The sequence below is a fragment of the Tenrec ecaudatus genome, chromosome 14, assembly GCF_050624435.1.
Source record: "Tenrec ecaudatus isolate mTenEca1 chromosome 14, mTenEca1.hap1, whole genome shotgun sequence".
NCBI lineage: Eukaryota > Metazoa > Chordata > Mammalia > Afrosoricida > Tenrecidae > Tenrec > Tenrec ecaudatus.
In genome coordinates, this window is record NC_134543.1 from 113,882,354 (window position 1) to 113,901,527 (window position 19,174).

At 45.6% G+C, this 19,174-nt stretch overlaps 1 protein-coding gene and 1 non-coding gene across 2 annotated transcripts in view; one reads left to right on the forward strand and one right to left on the reverse strand.

Moving 5' to 3' along the window:
• ATOSA (atos homolog A) overlaps positions 1-3,460 on the reverse strand; it is an 89,678-nt gene extending 86,218 nt beyond the window's left edge. Inside the window, exons 1-2 of the mRNA XM_075530726.1 lie at positions 3,086-3,460; positions 2,301-2,419 (exon numbers count right to left, since the gene is read on the reverse strand). Coding sequence (XP_075386841.1) covers positions 2,301-2,316 — 16 coding nt within the window. The 5' untranslated portion in view covers positions 2,317-2,419; positions 3,086-3,460. The remainder of the gene's footprint in view (positions 1-2,300; positions 2,420-3,085) is intronic.
• Positions 3,461-17,273: 13,813 nt separating this feature from the next.
• LOC142427054 (U7 small nuclear RNA) lies at positions 17,274-17,334 on the forward strand. The gene has a single exon (XR_012779889.1). It is a non-coding gene; the product is annotated as a U7 small nuclear RNA (small nuclear RNA).
• The last annotated feature ends 1,840 nt before the right edge of the window (positions 17,335-19,174 follow it).

Below are 19,174 nucleotides of genomic sequence, written 5' to 3' on the forward strand. Positions count from 1 at the left end.
CATCTCCACACATGCTCTCCTATTTACCCTTTCGATAGAAAACTCAAGTTAGGCGGGAGTAGCTCGTTTTCCAGACCACAGACTAAGAGCAGTCAAACTAGAGCAAGGCAAGAAAAGGCTTATCAGCTGCAAAGACTACTGACAGCCTGGGAATCTAGCAGTCAAGACTACAGAGGAAACGAAATACCCTATCAATTGAATGATCTTTTACAGAGGTTTCCGTTACAGCAGAATACACAGAAACATACAACAGTGGCTCTTTACTGTTCAGTAAAAGTTAAAGGACATTGACTGCCTCTTTGGGTTGTTTGTTTGGTTTTTATTATGGGGGGCGGTTGGTTGATTTTTAAGGGCAGAGAAGTATCCATGTTTTTCAAATCTCTGCATATATCCTGATTACAGCTGAAAATATTGGGGGCATGAAGCTTGGGAGGGAAATTTTAATTCTCTAGAAAAGTTCCATTCAAATAAGAGAGTTCCCGGGGCAAACAGTAGAAAGCAGTGAAATATCTTCTAATTGAGTTTTGCCCAAACTACAGTGACTTCCAAACTAAATGGGGCATAGTGACCTTTTAATTGGTCAAGAAACCAATTCAATCGGTTATAACAGTAATTTTTTAAAGTGCAACAGAAAAAGGAGGATGATGTAAGATATGAAAATAATAATCTATAACTTATAAGGGAGGGAGGGAGGGAAGGAAATGAGGAGCTTATGCTGCCAAAGGCTCAAGTAGAAAAAAAATGCTTTAAAAAGGATGATGGCAACATATATACAAATGTGCTTGACACAATGGATGAATGTATGGATTGTAATAAGAGAGGTAAGCACCCCCAATAAAAGTATTTAATTTTAAAATGCAACAGGAAATATAGGACAAAGTAACAGCAAATGTGAGTACATTTTGTCAAAGATATTTTTCCGTGTTTATATGCTAGTTTTCAAAGTAAGAGATATCAGGCACTCTGGGTCTCACTCAAAAGAAAGCAATGGGTCTGAAAACGCATATAATGAACATTCCAATACTAAATCTATAGCCCATGGCTTGACCGCAAACTGCTTAAGAAAGTCACTTCTTTGGGAATCTTGACGCATATATCTTTATTTTCCCTAGTAATCTATGTTAGAACAAAATCCCTAAGCATGTTACTGTGTGTTAAACACTCATTTTGGCGAACAGAGAGATGAGCCTAAATATTGTATTTCAAACTACTTAACCATAAAGCAAGTTTTAACAGCCACTTTTTAAAAGTGACTGCTTTTACTTGCTTGTTCACCCTGACATGCAATTACTGACCTTGGTGACATTTTTCCAGAGTCACTGATACTTTATCCCTGCACAGCAGTTGCCCAATTTTAAATAACAAAAACTCAAAAGAGCAGCTTTCTCCATTTCTAGTGCATTAAACTACAGAGACATGTGAACTAGAAAAGTTATCTTAACAAAGCTACTTGAGAATATATCTTGGAAAAAAAGATCCAGTATAATATAGATCTTTATAAAGTGGAGCATCTAACTCATAGCCAGATGTATGAACATTTCCAATCAGAACCTAGATTTGGAAGAAACTCTATGTAATCTAATCCAGTCTATCTACCGAATGCACGATGACAAGGCCTCTCCTAAGCACTACCATGCTGAAAAATTTCTAAGATTGGCCTTTTCTATTAAGTGATTGACAAGACAATTTTTAATTCCTTTAAAGCTCTTCAAAAGCACAACATATGCAATACAGGTTCAGAAAAGTAACACCTTTACCTGTTTCTAGGAATGGCATAACCCCAACTGCCCGTATATTGATATACTGAAGAATGTAAAATGTTCAGAGTTTGCTTTAAGGGCAAAAGAAGCTAACGAGAACAGTAATAATAAAGCTGTTTTTGTTCAATTGATCAAGTTCAAATCATCGAGTTTAAAAGGCTTGCTTGGAAGCCTCTTTAAAGTTGCAAGTGAGATATAGCTTACCTAAAAAACGAAGGTCTAAAATTGTTTCAAGGATTGTGACCAGAGATAGAAGCCTTCCCCTTTCACTCACAGCTAACATTTCTTGAAAAACGACGACATTACTAGGACTTTGGAGTCTCTCATTTAGATCCCAACTCTCTCTTATAAGCGTCCTTGGCTACCTCACCAACTGCAATCTATAACAAAACAGGATCGCCTCAGATACCCAAGTACTTTGTCCTGCCTCAGAATTTGGCGAATGCTTCTAAAATTAGGCACAGGAAGCAGGAAAGAAAAGAACCACCAAAAAAAACAGAAAGCCCCATAACTACCCAAACCCTACTTTAACTAATTTACCTCGGTCTGGCTTCATGGTCACATCCAATTTCTCCCCAGCGTGCTTTGAAACACACGCGCGCGTGGGGCTCGCTCAACCGGCTCGCCGCCGACTCCGCGGCTTCTTTGTTTCCAAAACGCTAGAGAGAGATCAGAACACAATTAATCGGGTCCTGCGCCGACACACGAACCCTGCAACACAACCACCAACTGTTAGGCCTCTTCCTGGCACCGGCCCGTGGTGACAGCGCGATGGGCAGGTCTGAAAAGGCAAAACTCTGCGGGCACCGCCTCCCCCTTTGCTCGGCTGGTCCCGGCACCCCGCTCCCCGCCCCCGGGCGCTCCGGGCCAAGGTGTCCTTCTTTGACACGGCGTCTCGGAACCCAAAGCACCATCTATTTATAACCTGGAGGTACAGACCAGGAGGCCAGCGGGCGCGCGCGCGCGCGCGCACTCACGCAGTCGCCAACTAACCCCGTAGTAAAAACAAACAAAAAACAACCAAACCCAACCCCCCCCCCCCCAAAGCCCCGCTGGGAACAGGGGCGCGTCTGCCAGGTCTGATATCGAAAGAAATCTTGGACTTAGCGGCCGGACGCACGAGACTCTTCCGGAGAACCCAGCATCCAGCCTCCAGCGCCTCCCGGGCCTCACCTGCGTGACCGCCCCCGGGCTCGGCCCTCCTGCGGCCGCCGCGGTCAAGTTCAACTACAGGCTCCGAGGGAAACGCGAGTCCGCCCCCCCAACTCCCCTCCCCCAGCTCCAAACGAACTCTCCCCGGCTGTTCCGGGGCGCCCCCTACCAACCCTCGCTCTCCGCGGCCCGGCCTGGGCCCGAGGAAGGGGTGTCCAGCGGGGCGCCGGCCCCCCCCGCGCTGGGTGCGAGCCCCGTCCGTCCCGCCGCGGCCCCGGGTCTCCTTCAGCTCCGCTGCAGCGAGCGCAGCGCCGGCCGCCGGGCGCTCGGGAGAGTGGTTTCCATGGCGCTCCCGGGCGGGCTGGACGCGCGGCTGCCCAACTTGCTGCGCTCGGGGCCTCGCGCCCCCCGCTCCGGGCACTGCTCTGGGCCGCGGGCCCGGCGGCTCACATCACACGGCCGCCTCCGAGCCGGGGAGCCGGGGTGGGGCGCAGGGCCGGCGAGAGCGGCGAGCAGCGGCCCCCCGCGGGCCGCCTTCGTGGATCGGGGCGCCCGCGACTGCAAGCGCGACGCGGCGCCCCGGCGCCCCTGCGGCCATCCACCCCCCCGCTGCCGGGCTGCACCCCCTGCGCTCAGCTCCCCGGCCGGCCCGACGCGCCCCTCCCCGATCCCCGCGGCCCCCGGGCCGGGCCCGTGCCAGCTGCGCGCCCGGCTGCCTCTAGACCGGGCGCCCCGGCTCCCGGTGCCCCCCTGGCTCGCCCACTTCTTTCTCCGCGGTTCGCCCTGTCAAAACACTGCCCGGGTCACGTGGCCCAACAACAGCCAACCCACCGCTCGTCACTTCCTCCCCGGCGGCCGCGGCGGCCTGGGACCCAGTTGTTATGGCAACGTCGCCGCACGCGCCCCCCACCCCCGCCCCCACCGGGTGCTAGCCTTGGGGGCCCCGGTGTCCGTGCAGGTGGCCGGCGAGGGCGCCCCGGAGCAGCCGGCGAGCCCGGCGGGGCGCGCAGCGTCGCAGGGGTGCTAGCCCCGGGCGCTGGTCTGGGACCAGCAATCGGAGCTGCGCCGTGAGAGCACGGGGCAACTGAGGCGATGCCACCCAAGGGCCTGCCCCAGACCTGGAAGATAATTATAGTCTCCTCCTCCTCCTCCTCTGCACGGGATGCTGGCGCAGAGTTCAGGACTGGCCCCGTGTGGATTGCAGTGCAGGTTGGAACCAGCTCAGGAGGGGTGAGCAACCTTGTGGGTCAGAGAATGAAGAGTTTTTTAAAAAACAAACAGGCGGCACCCTACGCCCTCTATTTTCCCAAATTCGTGATTTTGAGGATTCGGAAGCTCTTCCGAGGCACGCACTCACTGGGTTTAAAAATAACTTTTATGGCTTCTAAAACACTGACTCATGCCAGGAGGGCACTTTTGACACCGTGTTATTGTTAAGGAGCTGTAATTTTGTTGTTGTGCTGTAACAATGTGACACGATGACACTTCGTGTTGTGTCATCCCTTAAACACAAACAGATGACACGATCGGCTCAGTTTAAAACAAAACAAAAAACGCATCCTAAAAAGGGCTGAGGCTATTAACGCCTCCATTTACAGAGAAGTTTTGGTGAGGTTGTGAGCCACCCAGAAACCAAGAAGTAGCACAAAAATAATGAAATCCGTGGTCTTTGGTTTCATTAAAAGGTATTTTTTTAGAAATACTTTGCATACAAGAATCACAACAGAAAAAAATACGAAAATAGATCAAAAAGTCTTAACTTGGAACTAGTACATTGCTGTGATACTGGAAGCCATGCCACCAAAAATCAGGCTTGGGCAAGTTCCAACCCCGTCGTGGTGGACTGAGTACAAGTAACCGGGACCCTGCAGGACAGGGTAGAACTGCCTCAGAGGGCTCCCAAGGTGATATATAAATCTTTAGGAAGCTCACTGCCACATCTTTGTCTTGGAGCAGTTGATAAGATTCCAGCAGCTAACCTGTCCATTAGCTATCCACAGGCTGCCAGGACTCCTCAGAGCTAGCATGAACACAAGCCTACTATTGTAAGAAATAAATAGTACTGTTTCCTAGATACTTGAATATTATAGTAAAATTGCACGCACAGCTGCAATTATTTACTACAAATCTATGATGGTATCTAATCAGAAAAGACCAGAAAATGTCAAGAGGGTAGCATTTCGTGCTCCCCAAGATTTACCATAGAAACTCTAGGGAGCAGCTCTATTCTGATCCTAGGGGGTCAATTTAAGTTGGAAGCAACCCACTGGCAATGGATTTGGTGCGGGCCTCGTGGCGGTGACATGAAGCTTCTGACAAATGGCAACAGTTCCTTAAGCTTTATAATGATTCTAACTAGTAAGCCTCCAGTGGATCGTACTTGGATATTACTGAATACTACGTTGTGTAACTGGGGAAGTTTTAGGTGGTTCTTCAATCCCTTCTCAATTCACCCTAGCAATGGGAGACAGAACAGTTACAGATAATCCAAAATCCTAAATTTAGCACAACAGCTGGGCCCGGATAACAGCTATTGTAGAAGGCTTACTGGGATGAACAGGCAGCAAGATCTATGATTCAGCAATTCTTCTTTGCCTAATGTGCAAGAGGCCTACTATATAGTTACTAATGTTAAGGATTTTCTTAAATTAAAACAACCCCTACTGTTTACATAGTAGATGGATAGTGACAATATCGGAATATTTGTTAGACCAACTTGAAAAATCTTTTCAAAATCTCTTTGAAGTTTACGTATGGCAACTGGAAGCACATTTCAAAAGTGGTGTAGCTCTGATTCATTCACTATTCAAATGATCCTTTTATTCATTCAACACACTTTGCTGCTTACTTACTATCTCCTAGGCCTCTCCTGGTCACCAAGGAGATAGAGATCGTCAAAGAGACACGGTTGGTACTCTCACGCAACTTGCAGTCCTGACTACCACTGTTGCCTGGGGTTGGCCAAGTCACATCCCACCACTTCAGTTTCACCTATATAAACCAGGCAGTTGGAGTCTGACCAAGTGATCTCTTTTCCTGATAATTCTAAAGCAATCCTATAATTGTATTGAGCCAGGGCACCAATGGTTGGAAACAAGGACCTAAAATGGCAACTCCCTCTAAGTTTCTTCAAACGCCTGGCTCACAAGCTGAGCAAATACCTCCTAGTTTTCCCTGGTGAGGGATGAGGAGGGGGGAGGGAGGAAATCCAGTTTGCTCTTCACTTTGCGCTGCGCGGTGTTCCCAGACAGATGCTCGGTGTTCCCACTCATCTGTAGCAAGGAGGTGATCCTTTGGGGGTTTTATTGAAACGGGTAGTGTATAAAAATAACTCAATTTTATGAGGGTCGTGATAATTGATTTATTCTTGATCATTGGTTTGCTCACTTAATGCAAGGATTGTTACAGTTGGCAAAATTATGGGTCCAGTTGGAGATACCAGAATGAGCAGGGGGCCTGGTGCCTCTTCCATTTGTATCTCTAGCATCCATCCTACGTTAGCGTCCTTATATAGATGATTCTACAAGACTAGGGTGGACATCAAGGAGCCCTGGTGGCACAGTGGTTACACATTGGGCTGTTAACTTCAAGGTCAGCGGTTGGAAACCGGCAGCCACACCATGGGAAAAAGTTGAGGTTTTCTATTCCTATCAAGAGTTACAGTCTGGGATTGCATGAAAAACTGGACCACAAGGCAGGCCCCTACCAGAGCCAGTCTGATCCACGCCTGGAATTGTGTGCCACAGACACCAGACATTCAGGCGGGGGACAGGAACCGACTTGCCATGCCCACAGGAAAGCAAAGCAAGAAGGAAAAAGAGAAAGGGGCAGTCGGCCTAGACCCCCTATCGGCACACCAAGCCCGGAGGATGATGTCCCAGCACGGAGCTGCTAAGGCACAGAGAGGACTGCCAACAACTCAAGACATGTCCCCCAACTGGAGCGTACGGTGACAGGGAACAATAATGGGGACACAAGGCGGGGTGACAGTGTGGACTGAATCCCCCGCAGGACAAACAGGAATGGAGCACAACAGATCAGCAATTGGAATAAAGCAGATCCACAGAGCCCCCGAGGAGCCCCAAGAATGGACTTCAGGCTAGAAAGGGCAGCCAGGATCTCCCCCAGGACCTGGGGGGAGGGACTCGTGGCAGCCAGCAAACAGACCTGGATCTATATAGGGATTTCTCTCTCTCTCTCTCCTTTCGTTTTTATCAACCTTATGTTTTCTTATTGTTCAGAAAGCTCAGGGAGAAAGCAACAAGGTCAATGGCCCCGGAGGGTCTCGGGAAATGGTTCTCAACCTTCCTGATACTGCGACCCTTTAATACAGTTCCTCATGTTGTGGTGACCCCCAACCATAAAATTATTTTGCTGCTACTTCATAACTGTAATTTTGTTACTGTTATGAATCGTAATGTAAATATCTGATATGTAGGATGTATTGTCCTTGTTACAAATTGAACATAATTAAAGCATAGTGATGAATCACAAAACAATATGTCATTCTATATTGAAATATTTGTGTTTTCCAATGGTCTTAGGCAACCCCTGTGAAAGGGTCATTTGACCCCCAGTGGGGTCGAGACCCACAGATTGAGAATCCCTGGTCTAGGAGGAAGAAGGAGGCAGGGAAATGGTGTGGTGAGTGGGCAGTGCCATGGTGAGTGGGCAGTGCCACGGACAGAGAAACAACTAGATAATAGAAACCAACATCTATCTAGGAGGGTGTAGCGATCCTGTGAGTATTAGAGCAACACCACTCCAGCTAAGTGGAAGTACTAAGTGGAAGAAGGGAGAAAGTGATGGAGGGGCAGGAGGAGGCAAAAGGAAACAGAGGCAAGCTCTAGGAAGCAAGAGTATAGATAGGGATATTAACAGAGGCGTGTACTTACGTAAATACGTTAATCCATAAAAATAGAGGTATTGGCTTATGTGCATATATTTATAAGGCTGCAGATGGACCTTGGGCCTCAGTTCATACTCTCCCTCAATGAAAGAACACTGTGTTCTAACAAATTTTCATTTTGTGATGCTCATGCCTCCCCCCCCCGCCTCCCACACAGGATCACTGAAGACAAAATGGGTGTAGAAGCAGATGTGGTGAAGACAGAGGATGGTGCCCGGCTAGTAAAAGATATAGCGTCTGAGGTCTTAAAGGCTTGAAGTTAAACAAGTCACCAGTGAAGCGACAGCGAAGCAACAAGCTCACATGGAAGAAGCACACCAGTGGGTGCAATCATGAGGTGTCATCTGGACTGGGCAACAGGCATCAGAAGATTCACAACAAACAACAAATAAACTAACAAAAATGCGCTGGTGAGAATGAGGGGGCGTGGAGACCTTGCCAAAGCCCATTTGTGGACAGTGCAATGTTCCCCCCCAGAGGGGATGAGTCAATCAGGGTGCAATCGAGCCTGATGGATCATGCAATATACCTCTGATCCCTTGAGGCCTCCTCACCCCCACTATCATGACCCCAGAGCCACTTCCCACTCTGGAATAGGCGGGAGCATGTACATAGGTGTAAGCAAGAGATAAAACTCCCGACACATGGAACCCAGGAATAGGAATGGGAATAGAGATACCAAAGGGGAGGGGGAGAAGGAGGGGAGCACCAATCACAATGTATGGCACACAACCACACCCCCCATCCAAGGGGAAGAACAATAGAAAGCAGAGGGGAAGGGAGACAGCAGTCAGTGTGAGATGTGAAAATAACAATCTATAATCTATCAAGGGGCCATGAGGGCAGGAGGAGGGGGGGGGGGAGCGGAGGGGAAAAAGAGCTGACCCCAAGGACTCCATGGAAAGTAAATGTTTAGAAAAGAATGGTGGCAATATATGTACGAAAATGTTGGATACGACTTCCCTGGGAGACATTGCAGCTGACAAGACACATGGAACTGCCTTAGTCCCCTGAGCCGGACAAGCCACATGGACGCAACCAGACCTCTGAAGCCAGAGAAGCCACAGAGAGATCCCTGCCAGCGCTGAGATGCTTACAAAGCCACGGGACCCAAAGACTCTCTACCCACTGGCTTGTGACCGTCCTGCATTTGGCATCACTGCATGGTTTCGTGAGTCTGAAGAGGACTTTGTAGATTGGTATTGGACTTATGGGCTAATATCGGGCTTATGACCTTGGACTTGACTGGGCTGGGATGTTTTCTTAATGTGCAGTTACCCTTTTTATAAACCTCTCTCTTCTATAAAAAAAAAAAAAGAAAATGTTGGATACAAATAATGTATGGATTGTAACAAGAGTTGTAAGAGTCCCTAATAAAATGATCTAGAAAAAAAATAGTTATAGTGTGTTATAGTCACAGGGGCAGTTCTCCCCTGTCCTAGAGGGTCCTAAGAGTGAGCATCAACTTGATAGCAGTAAGTGCGTCTGCATCCAGCACACGACCTGGCACAGAGTTAGAAGCTCAATAAATGACAACCTTTCTATTGATGATACACTTGTCTTGTATGAAGGGCTACCAAAACTGTGTTGAAATGGCATTAAGACATAAGGGGATTTACCACAAACTCTTTAAAGCCCCTCAGACACTTTCCCACGGGTGTCCCTTATTAGTGACTGGCATTTTTTTCCCAGTACGGTAAAGGAAGAGAGTTGGGAAACTAGTGAGTGACAAAACCTTCGTATATGAAGGATATATGTTTAGTCTATATCTGGCATGTTCACATTAGAATAGTATGAGCTCTAACAATAGAGATTGCAATGATTTCTTCATTTTAAGTTTTCTCAAAATTCTAGGCTCTAAACTGTTACCCCCAAACACACACAGCTTTAATTCTGGAAAATTTAAAGTAAATCGTTGGCACATATGAAGAAATATGACTCAAGTATCACAAAAGAAAGACTTCATGATCCTCTGCTAACGCATGCTCATGAGTGCGTGGTTGTGAAGAGACCACTTGAAATACTTTACGAGAGGAACTAGATGGTGCCCTACTACCACCTGCTTTGATCAGGATGACCAGAAGACCTGGTAGAATGGGAGGAAACTGTTGAACAAAAATTCTAAATCAGGAGTTGGCAAACTTTTGCGAAGGAAGAGCCAATCCCGTTTCTCACAACAATTTAAAAATTATTCGACAGCCATGAATACATGTTTACAAACAAACGAAATCACCACTATCTGAATAATATCCTTTAAAATTTTTTTCCCATTTCACTTCAGAGACACACGTATGTATCGGAAGAGCCACACGTGGCTCTCGAGCCATTCTAAATCTTAAGACTAGATTAACTAGTCTAATGTCTCAGGTGGCAGCCCTGAGACTATGGCCCTCAGTCACTCTTCATACCTGAAGTTGAACCCCACTCCCCACCCTCCCCTATCACCTTTCAGCCAAGTAATAGATAGCCCTATAAAGTGAACAGTAACCCTTATGAGGCAAGTTCTCCGCAGAACCTTCAGCTACAGGAGACACAAGAGTAGCATTTTCCAAAAGACAAAACTTAGGATAAATGGAAATGGGGAGCCCAGAGAGGAAGTGGGGAATGTTGTTACACAGAGGGGATTGCAATGAATACCACAAAACAAAATTTGCATAAATTATTGGAAATTAATTTGCTCCGTAAGCTTTCAACCAAGTACAATTTTTAAAAGTTTAAAATGAGGGTCACAAGGAAGGGATAAGTCAACTAGGGCATAGTATGGCACTGATGAAACACAATATTCCTCTGGTTCCTTGAGGTTTCTTCACACACACACACACACACACACACACACACACACACACACACCAACTATCATTACCTCAGTCCTGCCTTTCAGTTCTAGCTAGACCGGAGCATGTACACCGATTCAGATAAGTAAGAGCTCACAACACACGGAATTCAGGTCAGATAAACCCCTAAGGAACAGAAATAAGAGTAACGATACCAGAAGGGTAGGGAAAAGGTGGGGTTGGGGGAGGACGGGGGAACTGATATCAATGATCGATACATAATCTCCCCCCCGCAGGGGGATGAACAACAGAAACGTGGGTGAAGGGAGACAGAGGTGAGTGTAAGATATGAAAACAATAATAATTTATAATTTATTAAGGAGTCACAAGGGTCGGGTGGGGTGGGTAGAGAAAAGGAGGAGATGGTAGCAAGGGCTCAAATAGAAAGTAAATGTTTAGAAAAAGATGGGGACAACATATGCACAAATATGCTTGATACAACTGACGTACGGAATGATAAGCTCTAAGAGACCCCCCGACAAAATAATTTTTTAAGGTTAAATGTTTTAAAGGTTAATACTAAAAAAATAAGAAATGCATTCATTTATATATGGAGATTGGTATGTCTGTTTTATATCATAAAGTACTATGAAATAAATGCTAGTGAAATGAAAATGATAATTGGTTACATATAGCTAAATCTAATAGGATATACATATGTACATGCACAATAAAATATTTCAAGCTATTCACTTGGAGTTCTTGTTGAGACAAGATGGATGCAAGCTAGCTATCTAATTCAGTGGTTCTCAACCTTCCTTGTGCCACAATCCTTTCATGCAGTTCCTCATGTTGTGGTGACACCGCACCCCCCCCAACCGTAACATTATTTTCGTTGCTATTTCATCACTGTCGTTTTGCTACTGCTATGAATCGGGCGACCCTGTGAAAGTTGTTCGACCCACTCCCCTCCCCAAGGGGTCGTGACCCACAGGTTGAGAACCACTGATCTAAATAATTTCTGATTGTTCACTCATTTACTAGAGTTCTTTTCTTTTCTATGGAAGAAGGACCATGGAGTCACTATTAAAGGATTGAGTCGTGCAAACAGCCCTGACCTGCCCTGAAAGCAATCGGTTCCTTTGTCCTCTGTGTATCTGGTACTTCTACCCCTTTTAACCACAGGCAGTAAGGAAGTGGAAAATACCTCTTCGCATTTCCTGTCTTCCCAATGACTACACTATGGAAGACAAAGGTCTCTTGACTTCAAGCCACAGAAACGTCTCATTTGAGGGCTGGCTGAACTGTTGGAGGCCTCTGAGCCGCAGGGATGGAAGGTCTTTCCAGAAATGAATGGTCACTGTTGTACTTGTGACGTTAGGTGGTGCGGTGGTGAAAGTGTTGACAGCTAACCAAAAGGTCAGTGGCTCAAACCCACCAGCTGCTTCTCCAGAGAAAGGTGTGTCAGCCTGCTTCCATAAAGATTTACAAGCTTGGAAACCCTTGGGCAGTTACACCCTGTCCTATGGGGTCACTATCAGCGATTCTCAACCTGTGGGTCATGACCCCCTTTGGGAGGGGAGGGTGTCAAATGACCCTTTCACAGGGGTTACCTGATTTATAACAGTAGCATAATTACTGTTATGAAGTAGCAACAAAAATAATGTTATGGCTGGGCGTCACCACAACAAGAGGAACTGTATGAAAGGGTCGCGGCACTAGGAAGGTTGAGAACCACTGATCACTATGAATCAGAATCAACTAGATGACAATGGGTTATTTTCTTGTTGCTTTAAGTGTGTTGATATTTCATGTATGTGATATACTTGGTTGGATGCTCTTAATACTGATGTGATCTTACAGAATAGGAAAGTGAGGCTCAGAGATGGGACTAGCTTTCCTAGGGCTCAGTTAACAAGTGCAAAGAGCCTACTTTCTAAATGGCCTCTCCCCTGCTTCCCCTGGTATCACGTCACGTAGCAGGCTTTTTGTTTTGATTTTTTTTCAATTGGGGAAATCTACAATTCAGAAACACTGAGAGAAGTTTGCATATTTTGTATATAAGCTGATTTGCATAAATTTAGGCTCAATGCTTTGAGATACAAGTTCTGAAAAGAACAACTCTGTTGCTTATTCTTAGGTTAAACTCCAAATAGCTAAAGGCCACATTCAGTGAGTAACAACAGCTAATATTTCTTGCGATCTTTGGTGGCAGATACTATTATGAGTGCTTTATAGGTAAGCCCATTTAATCCTCCCAACAGCACTATTAAAGAGTCATTATCCCTGTTTTTGTAGCTGAAGAAATGGGAAGAGTCAAATAACCTGCCCATGGTCAAGCAATTAGGAAGTGGCAGAGCCAGGAATCACACCCAGGGATGTATGACTGGCACAGGAAGTTCTTAACCAACACCCAGCACTGATCCTGTTAGTTTGACTTTCCACTTAAACCCTGCTCCATCCTGCCACTGGACTTGCCCAAATCCTATCAAAACATTCAGGACCCAAACAGCCTTATCCCACCACACTGAAACCCACACTCATATACAACACTCTCTTCTCTGAATGTGCAGTCTATTGTGGTAGTGACATAATCTGGTGTCAACTTGAGACTATTAAGGGTAAAGGGGTGGAGTTTAGTCTGTGCATCAGGCCATAGCCTGCTGACCTCGTTTGGAGGCACTACGGAGGCTTTGTCTTCCTGCTGACATGACACATGTCATGTAATGACATATGGAGCTACGCTGATGAAACCAGAGCCCTGAAGCCGAAGGAGCCATACGGAGACCTAGGCCAGTGCCGAGAAGCTTCCACCGCCACCGATCCACAAGTCTTTCCACCCACTTGCCTGTGATCTTCCATTGCATGTGTTGCGTGGGTCTGAAGTGGAATTTATAGACTGGTATCGGACATATGGGCTAATATCGGACTTATGGCCTTGATCTGGATTGGGCTGGGCTGTTACAATTACTTTTGATATAAAAAGCTCTCTTCTACACATGAGCATCTATGAATTTGTTTCTCTAGTCAACCCACACTAACACATATATCTAATGATTTTAAAGCCATATACACCTATTTCCCACTGATCAACTATCTCGTTACCCAATATTTCACATTACAGTAACAAGAAAATATATGTATCTATCCCACTATTTTGTATATGAATGACATACGTGTCAGTAACGAACACTGAGTTTTGAGTCAAGAGTAAGGCTGGTTGTGATGGTTAATGTTATTTGTCCATTTGGCTGGTCCGTGACTCTCAGTGGTTTGGCAGTTACATTCCAATGTAAATACCCTCCATTTTGTGATCTAGAATGATTATCCTCCATTGTCACATAACAACCTGGCCTCTGGAACCTAACTATGTCAATACGTGAGGAGTGGGTGCAGAGGGATGAGTGGATGTATTCATTTTATCTTCGTATGGGCAGAGAATAATTAGAACTTCAAATTCCTTTGGTTGCTCTCTTTGGAGAAGCTCCGGCCTGGCCACAAAGACTCTGTTGATTGCTGAAGGCCCAAAGGCCTTCATTAAGGACCTCTGGTGGTGCTATGGGTTAGATGCTAGGCTGCTAACCACAAGATTGGTCGTTCAAACTCACCAGTCATTCCTCGGGAAAAAAGATGAAGCTGTAGCTCACATAAAGATGTACTGTCTTGGAAACCCTACGGGTGATATGAATTGGAATCCACTGGATGGCAGGGGGTTTCTTTGGGGCCTTCCAGGACTGCTCTGGCCCGTGTGTTGTCTCTCATCACAGGTGGCTATTGAACACTTGAAATGTGGCTAGTCTCAATGAAGAATTGAATCTTTAACTTTCATAAAGATTACAACTGACTCCGGTTCGTTACTGGATAACTTTTAGGTGTGTTATGAACTTGAGTCTGAAACTGGAGTCTGAGTTTTGAGACTTGAGTCTGGAAAGCCATTCTTTTCCGCTATAAATTAGGAAACCGAAATACAGATGAAGTCTTTTGAACAAAGATTTAGAGTTAAAATCGAGGTGTGCTTTCAGTAGTGAATAAGGATCCTGGGTAGTGCAGTGATTAAGAACTCAGCTGCTAATTTAAAGGTCAGCAGTTCCAGCCCACCAGCAGCTCCATGAGAAAGATGTGGTAATCTGCTTCTGTCCAGATGACAGTGTGGGAACTCCTAGGGGCAGTTCTATTCTGTTCTATAGGGTTGTTATAGAAGCCACTCAATGGCCATGAGTTTAGTTTTGTTGACCGATGAAGATGTTTGCTAACAAGCCCTGCTGGTTCTTGGACATTGTGGTTTACCCAGCACCATCACAAAAGACATTTGAAAATCAGTTAAACTTAGCCACCAAGGGATGCCTTCTATTAGTGTGGGATTGGGGTTAAGGGGACTGTTGCTTGCCCTAATGCCATCACGTATCCAGTGCAGACTTAAATGCCTCACAAAAGCGGGTGGGCTCACATTACATCTCAGTCAGCGCTGTGCAGAACCACAATTTCAACACACGCACACTAAGTTCGGTGGCCTTTTCGTAGATTTTTTTTTTCTCGTCATGCCCGTTTGTTAAGAGGATCATGCATGGAAGTACCTGATCCAATAGGTGGAAGCTGTTATCAGAAGCAGTGATAGGTGGGTGTCACAAACCTTCCATGAGCTGGTAGTGACAATAAGCATGTGTGAGAAAGCATGTTACTAATCCTTTAAATATTGTCATCAGAATCACGGTAGCAGTCACTGCCTCCTCCTCCTGAGAATTCTTGCATAGTCCTCTTCATAATTAAAAAAAAAAACCCGTATTATTTAACTTGAAAAGTAGACCCTAGACAGTGTTAGAACAGTACAAAATGCACTAAATGATCAGATACTTCGGGGCGAAAAACAGCCCGTGTAGGGTCTTACGACCTTCTGCTTTGTGAGAATGCACACCACCAACACAGCAGAATATCCCTACATCCTTCACGTCATTAAAGCGAAATTCTTCACGTGCATTGGATAGATCATTAAAACGAAATTCTTCACCTGTCCTGGATAGATCGTGGCAGAGCAATCTTGAATGCATCTTTTTGATAAATCTAATTTCTGTTGCCTCTGTCAGAACCCAAGAGCGCGAAGCAGCATAAAGAGGATACCTGAAATGACTGACATTTGCCTGCAGTGCACATCTCAGTGACTTCATGTCGCCATGCTTCAGAGAGAAAGGAACATTAGCTGCCTTACTTCCAATTGCACAGGCAAAGTCTGTCCCTGCAATTCAACGTAATTGGTCTTCATCTACAAAATGCCTTTTCTAGGCAACATAAGTTTTATTCAATTCGGCATTCACTGAGCTCTATGCCCTGGGCCAAGATCAGAAAGATAAGTATTTACCCTGTGTTATAGACTGCCTTGTGTCCCCACAAATAAGTGTTATAAATAATAACCCTTATATTTGTGGATTTAATCCCATTTGGGAATACAACTTCCTTTGGGATGTTAACAAGGCCATAACAGTGTAGTATCTGTGTGTTAAAGGAACAGACCTAGTATAGAGAGAGGAGTACTGGTGGCAGAGTGGTTCTGTGTTGGGCTACGATCCTCAAGGTTGACAGTTCGAAACCACCAGCTGCTCCCTGGGAGAAAGGGACTTTCTACTTCCTAAACAATTACAGTCTCAGAAACCCACAGGGGGCAGTTTTGCCCTGTCACATAAGGTCACAATGAGTTGGCATCAAGTGGATGGTAGTGAATTTGAGTTTTGAGGCCTGAAGATATTTTATGACATGAACCCAGGTCAATGAACCCAGGAACAGAAGCTGAAGAGATAGCGACTTGCCCCCAGAACAAATAGCATCTTCCTCTAAAATTGGTACCCTGAATTCCAACTTCCAGCCTGCTGAACTGTGAGAAACTAAATTTCCCCTTGTTAAAGCTCCCTGCTTGTGGTACTTCTGTTATAGCAGCACTGGATAACTAAGTGTGACAGTTCGGTTTATTGTGGCCAACCTGGCCAAAAGGAACCTGTGGGATTAATCAGGTCACAGTTTGATTTGAGGGCAAAGAGATAAATGGCTCTGCCAGGCCTGTACCCACCCACCCCCCACTCCCTCCCTCTGTCTCTGGTGATCTGAGTATACTGAGGCACGCTGCTGTTTTAGCTAGTTCTCTGCCTCCACCTGTGAGCTACACTACCCATGGGCCAAGCCAACCCATGGTTCTTTGGTAGCCCTTGAGGCTCCTTCAAGACCTGTTTTGCCAGGCTGCTGGTGCATACATCATACATCGCTTGAGCCTGAGGCTGGATTCTGTCGCCTTGCACTGCTTTTGTTCCATATCCCATCCTGGCCTGTTTTGCTAAGCTCCTGACTGTTGGTGATCCACCCTGCCATTTGCTGCCTGTGGGCAGACTCTGCTTGCCTTGCCCAAGGGAGGACTCCACCATCCACTTCCTTAACCTTAGACCCACCCGGCAGCCCATGTAGTTGAAGGACTTCCAGTATATTAACTGTTCCATAGCAGTGTGTGGTTGTTAAGGACTCTGGCAAAGAATCTCAAGCCAAGGATGTTATTGAAGAATACTTTAAATGCAAAAAAATGAGCAAATAAAGCTTTGCTAATTGTTTAAAAAAAAAGAAGTGAGATGAACTGAACCCTCTGTACTGCTGTGTGGACTAATTAGGTGTTAAATTCTTTCTCGGTGTATAAACCTACCTATCAAGTGTTACAGCACTTTTAGAATTTGTCTAGCAGGTTTTCTGGTTTTTCCAGAAAACTCCATTAAAAAAAAAATAAACCTACCTATCTATCTGTCTATAATCCTAAGTGTCCTGGCTTAGTTTCTCGAGAGAACCCTGCCTAACACACTGAGACACCCCCTTTCCCATCTAGAAGAGTAGACAGCCGTGTAAACAAGTAAATGCAAATTTAGTTTGACAACAGCAAAATAGTCTGTAGAAGAAGGGGCTACTAAGAAAGGAAAAAAGAAAGTATTAGCTACAGTCTTAGAGGATGAAGAGGAAGGAGGTCATGAAACAGGAAAAGTAGGGTGGGGGTGAAATGAGGAAGGTGTCCCCTGACAAAGGAACAGCTTGTCACTGAGGCATGACAGAACATGTTTTGTTCGAGATGTGATATGGGAGGGTCGGATTTCAAGAGTCCATAAATAAACCTAAGAGTTTATTTATTTGCATCTCCCCGAGTTCTTTATCCCTGCTCATACCTCTAGGGTTCAGCCATGATTTGCTTTAGAGTGGCGTTCTCAACCTGTGGGTCACAACTCCTTTGGGGGTTGACCAACACTTTCACAGGGGTCGCCCAATTCATAACAGTAGCAAAATGACAGTTATGAAGTAGCAACGAAAATAATTTTACAGTTGGGGGGTCACTACAACATGCCAACTGAATGAAAGGGTAGCAGCATTAGGAAGGTCGAGCACCACTGCTTTAGAGGGACTAGGATGAGGCTGAGGCGACAGGCTGCTGGTTCAGAGCTAGACCTTAAGAGGTGTTGGCTGTTTCTGTTTGCTTTCTTGTGTCCTTTCCATTGCAGGGGGAAATCTGAAAGCACTGGATGAATTGGATGGTCAAAGGAGGAGAAAAGACGAGTGGGAATGACTCCAAACCCAGTGACCCACGATGTGTGCACTCCCAGCACTGACGAGGAGAAACATCACGGCTGATCTCTAGATCCACACGAAGAGCTCGTTCTTATGAGCTGCTGAGCTTTGGGGTGGTGTTGTTTGCTTTCATTTTGCTTTTTGTTTTAGTGCAGCATTAGACTAATATTGCAGCAAACCAATATAGCCAGGCCAGGTTCGTGATTTTGGTTTAAATCCTGTAGATGAAAACTATACGCGAGTCCAACACATACATAAGTAGACTGCTTCAGCAGCAAGGCAACAGTGTGTGAAGATGCAGATGTAAGGAGAAGAAAGGTCCTAAACGTCTTGTGGTGATTACAGAACTCTTTTGAATATGACTGAAGTATTGAAATAGGTAATGTGTGACTTGTATGCCAATTTAAACTGTGAAAGAAATAAAAAGATATCAGCAGAGTGGTGAGGCAGTGGGTACCAAGACACTGTTTTCGTGGCCTACCTCCCAAGATTATGCAAGTCTGAGTTAAATTAATGGCAGTGGGGATGAAACAGACATTTAGGTGGTACTAGGGGTTGTTGCCTGTAGGTAAAAGAGGATACTCCTCTCTGCCTTTCCACCCCACCCTCTAAAACAGAGGTGAGGCACCTTCCACCCATGGACCCTGCCTCAAAAATTCACTGTCACTGCATCAGTGCCGACTCACAGTGACCCTCTATCATGCCCACAAAATCAACACCAGCTAATAGCACACGCTTCACCAAAGAGAAGAAGTTCCAGGCTTCACATTAGGGGTGAATTAAATGTTTGATCAATTGGTGGGGACGGAGCATGATAGTGGGACAGGAGGAAAGCCAAGGGAACTAGAGGAAAGAGCTGGGAGGCAAAGGGCATTTATAGAGGTCTAGATAAAGACATGTATATGTGCAAATATAATTATATATGAGGATGGGGAAATAGATCTATGTGCCTACATTTATAGGTTTAGTATTAAAGTAGCAGAAAGGACATTGGGTCTCCA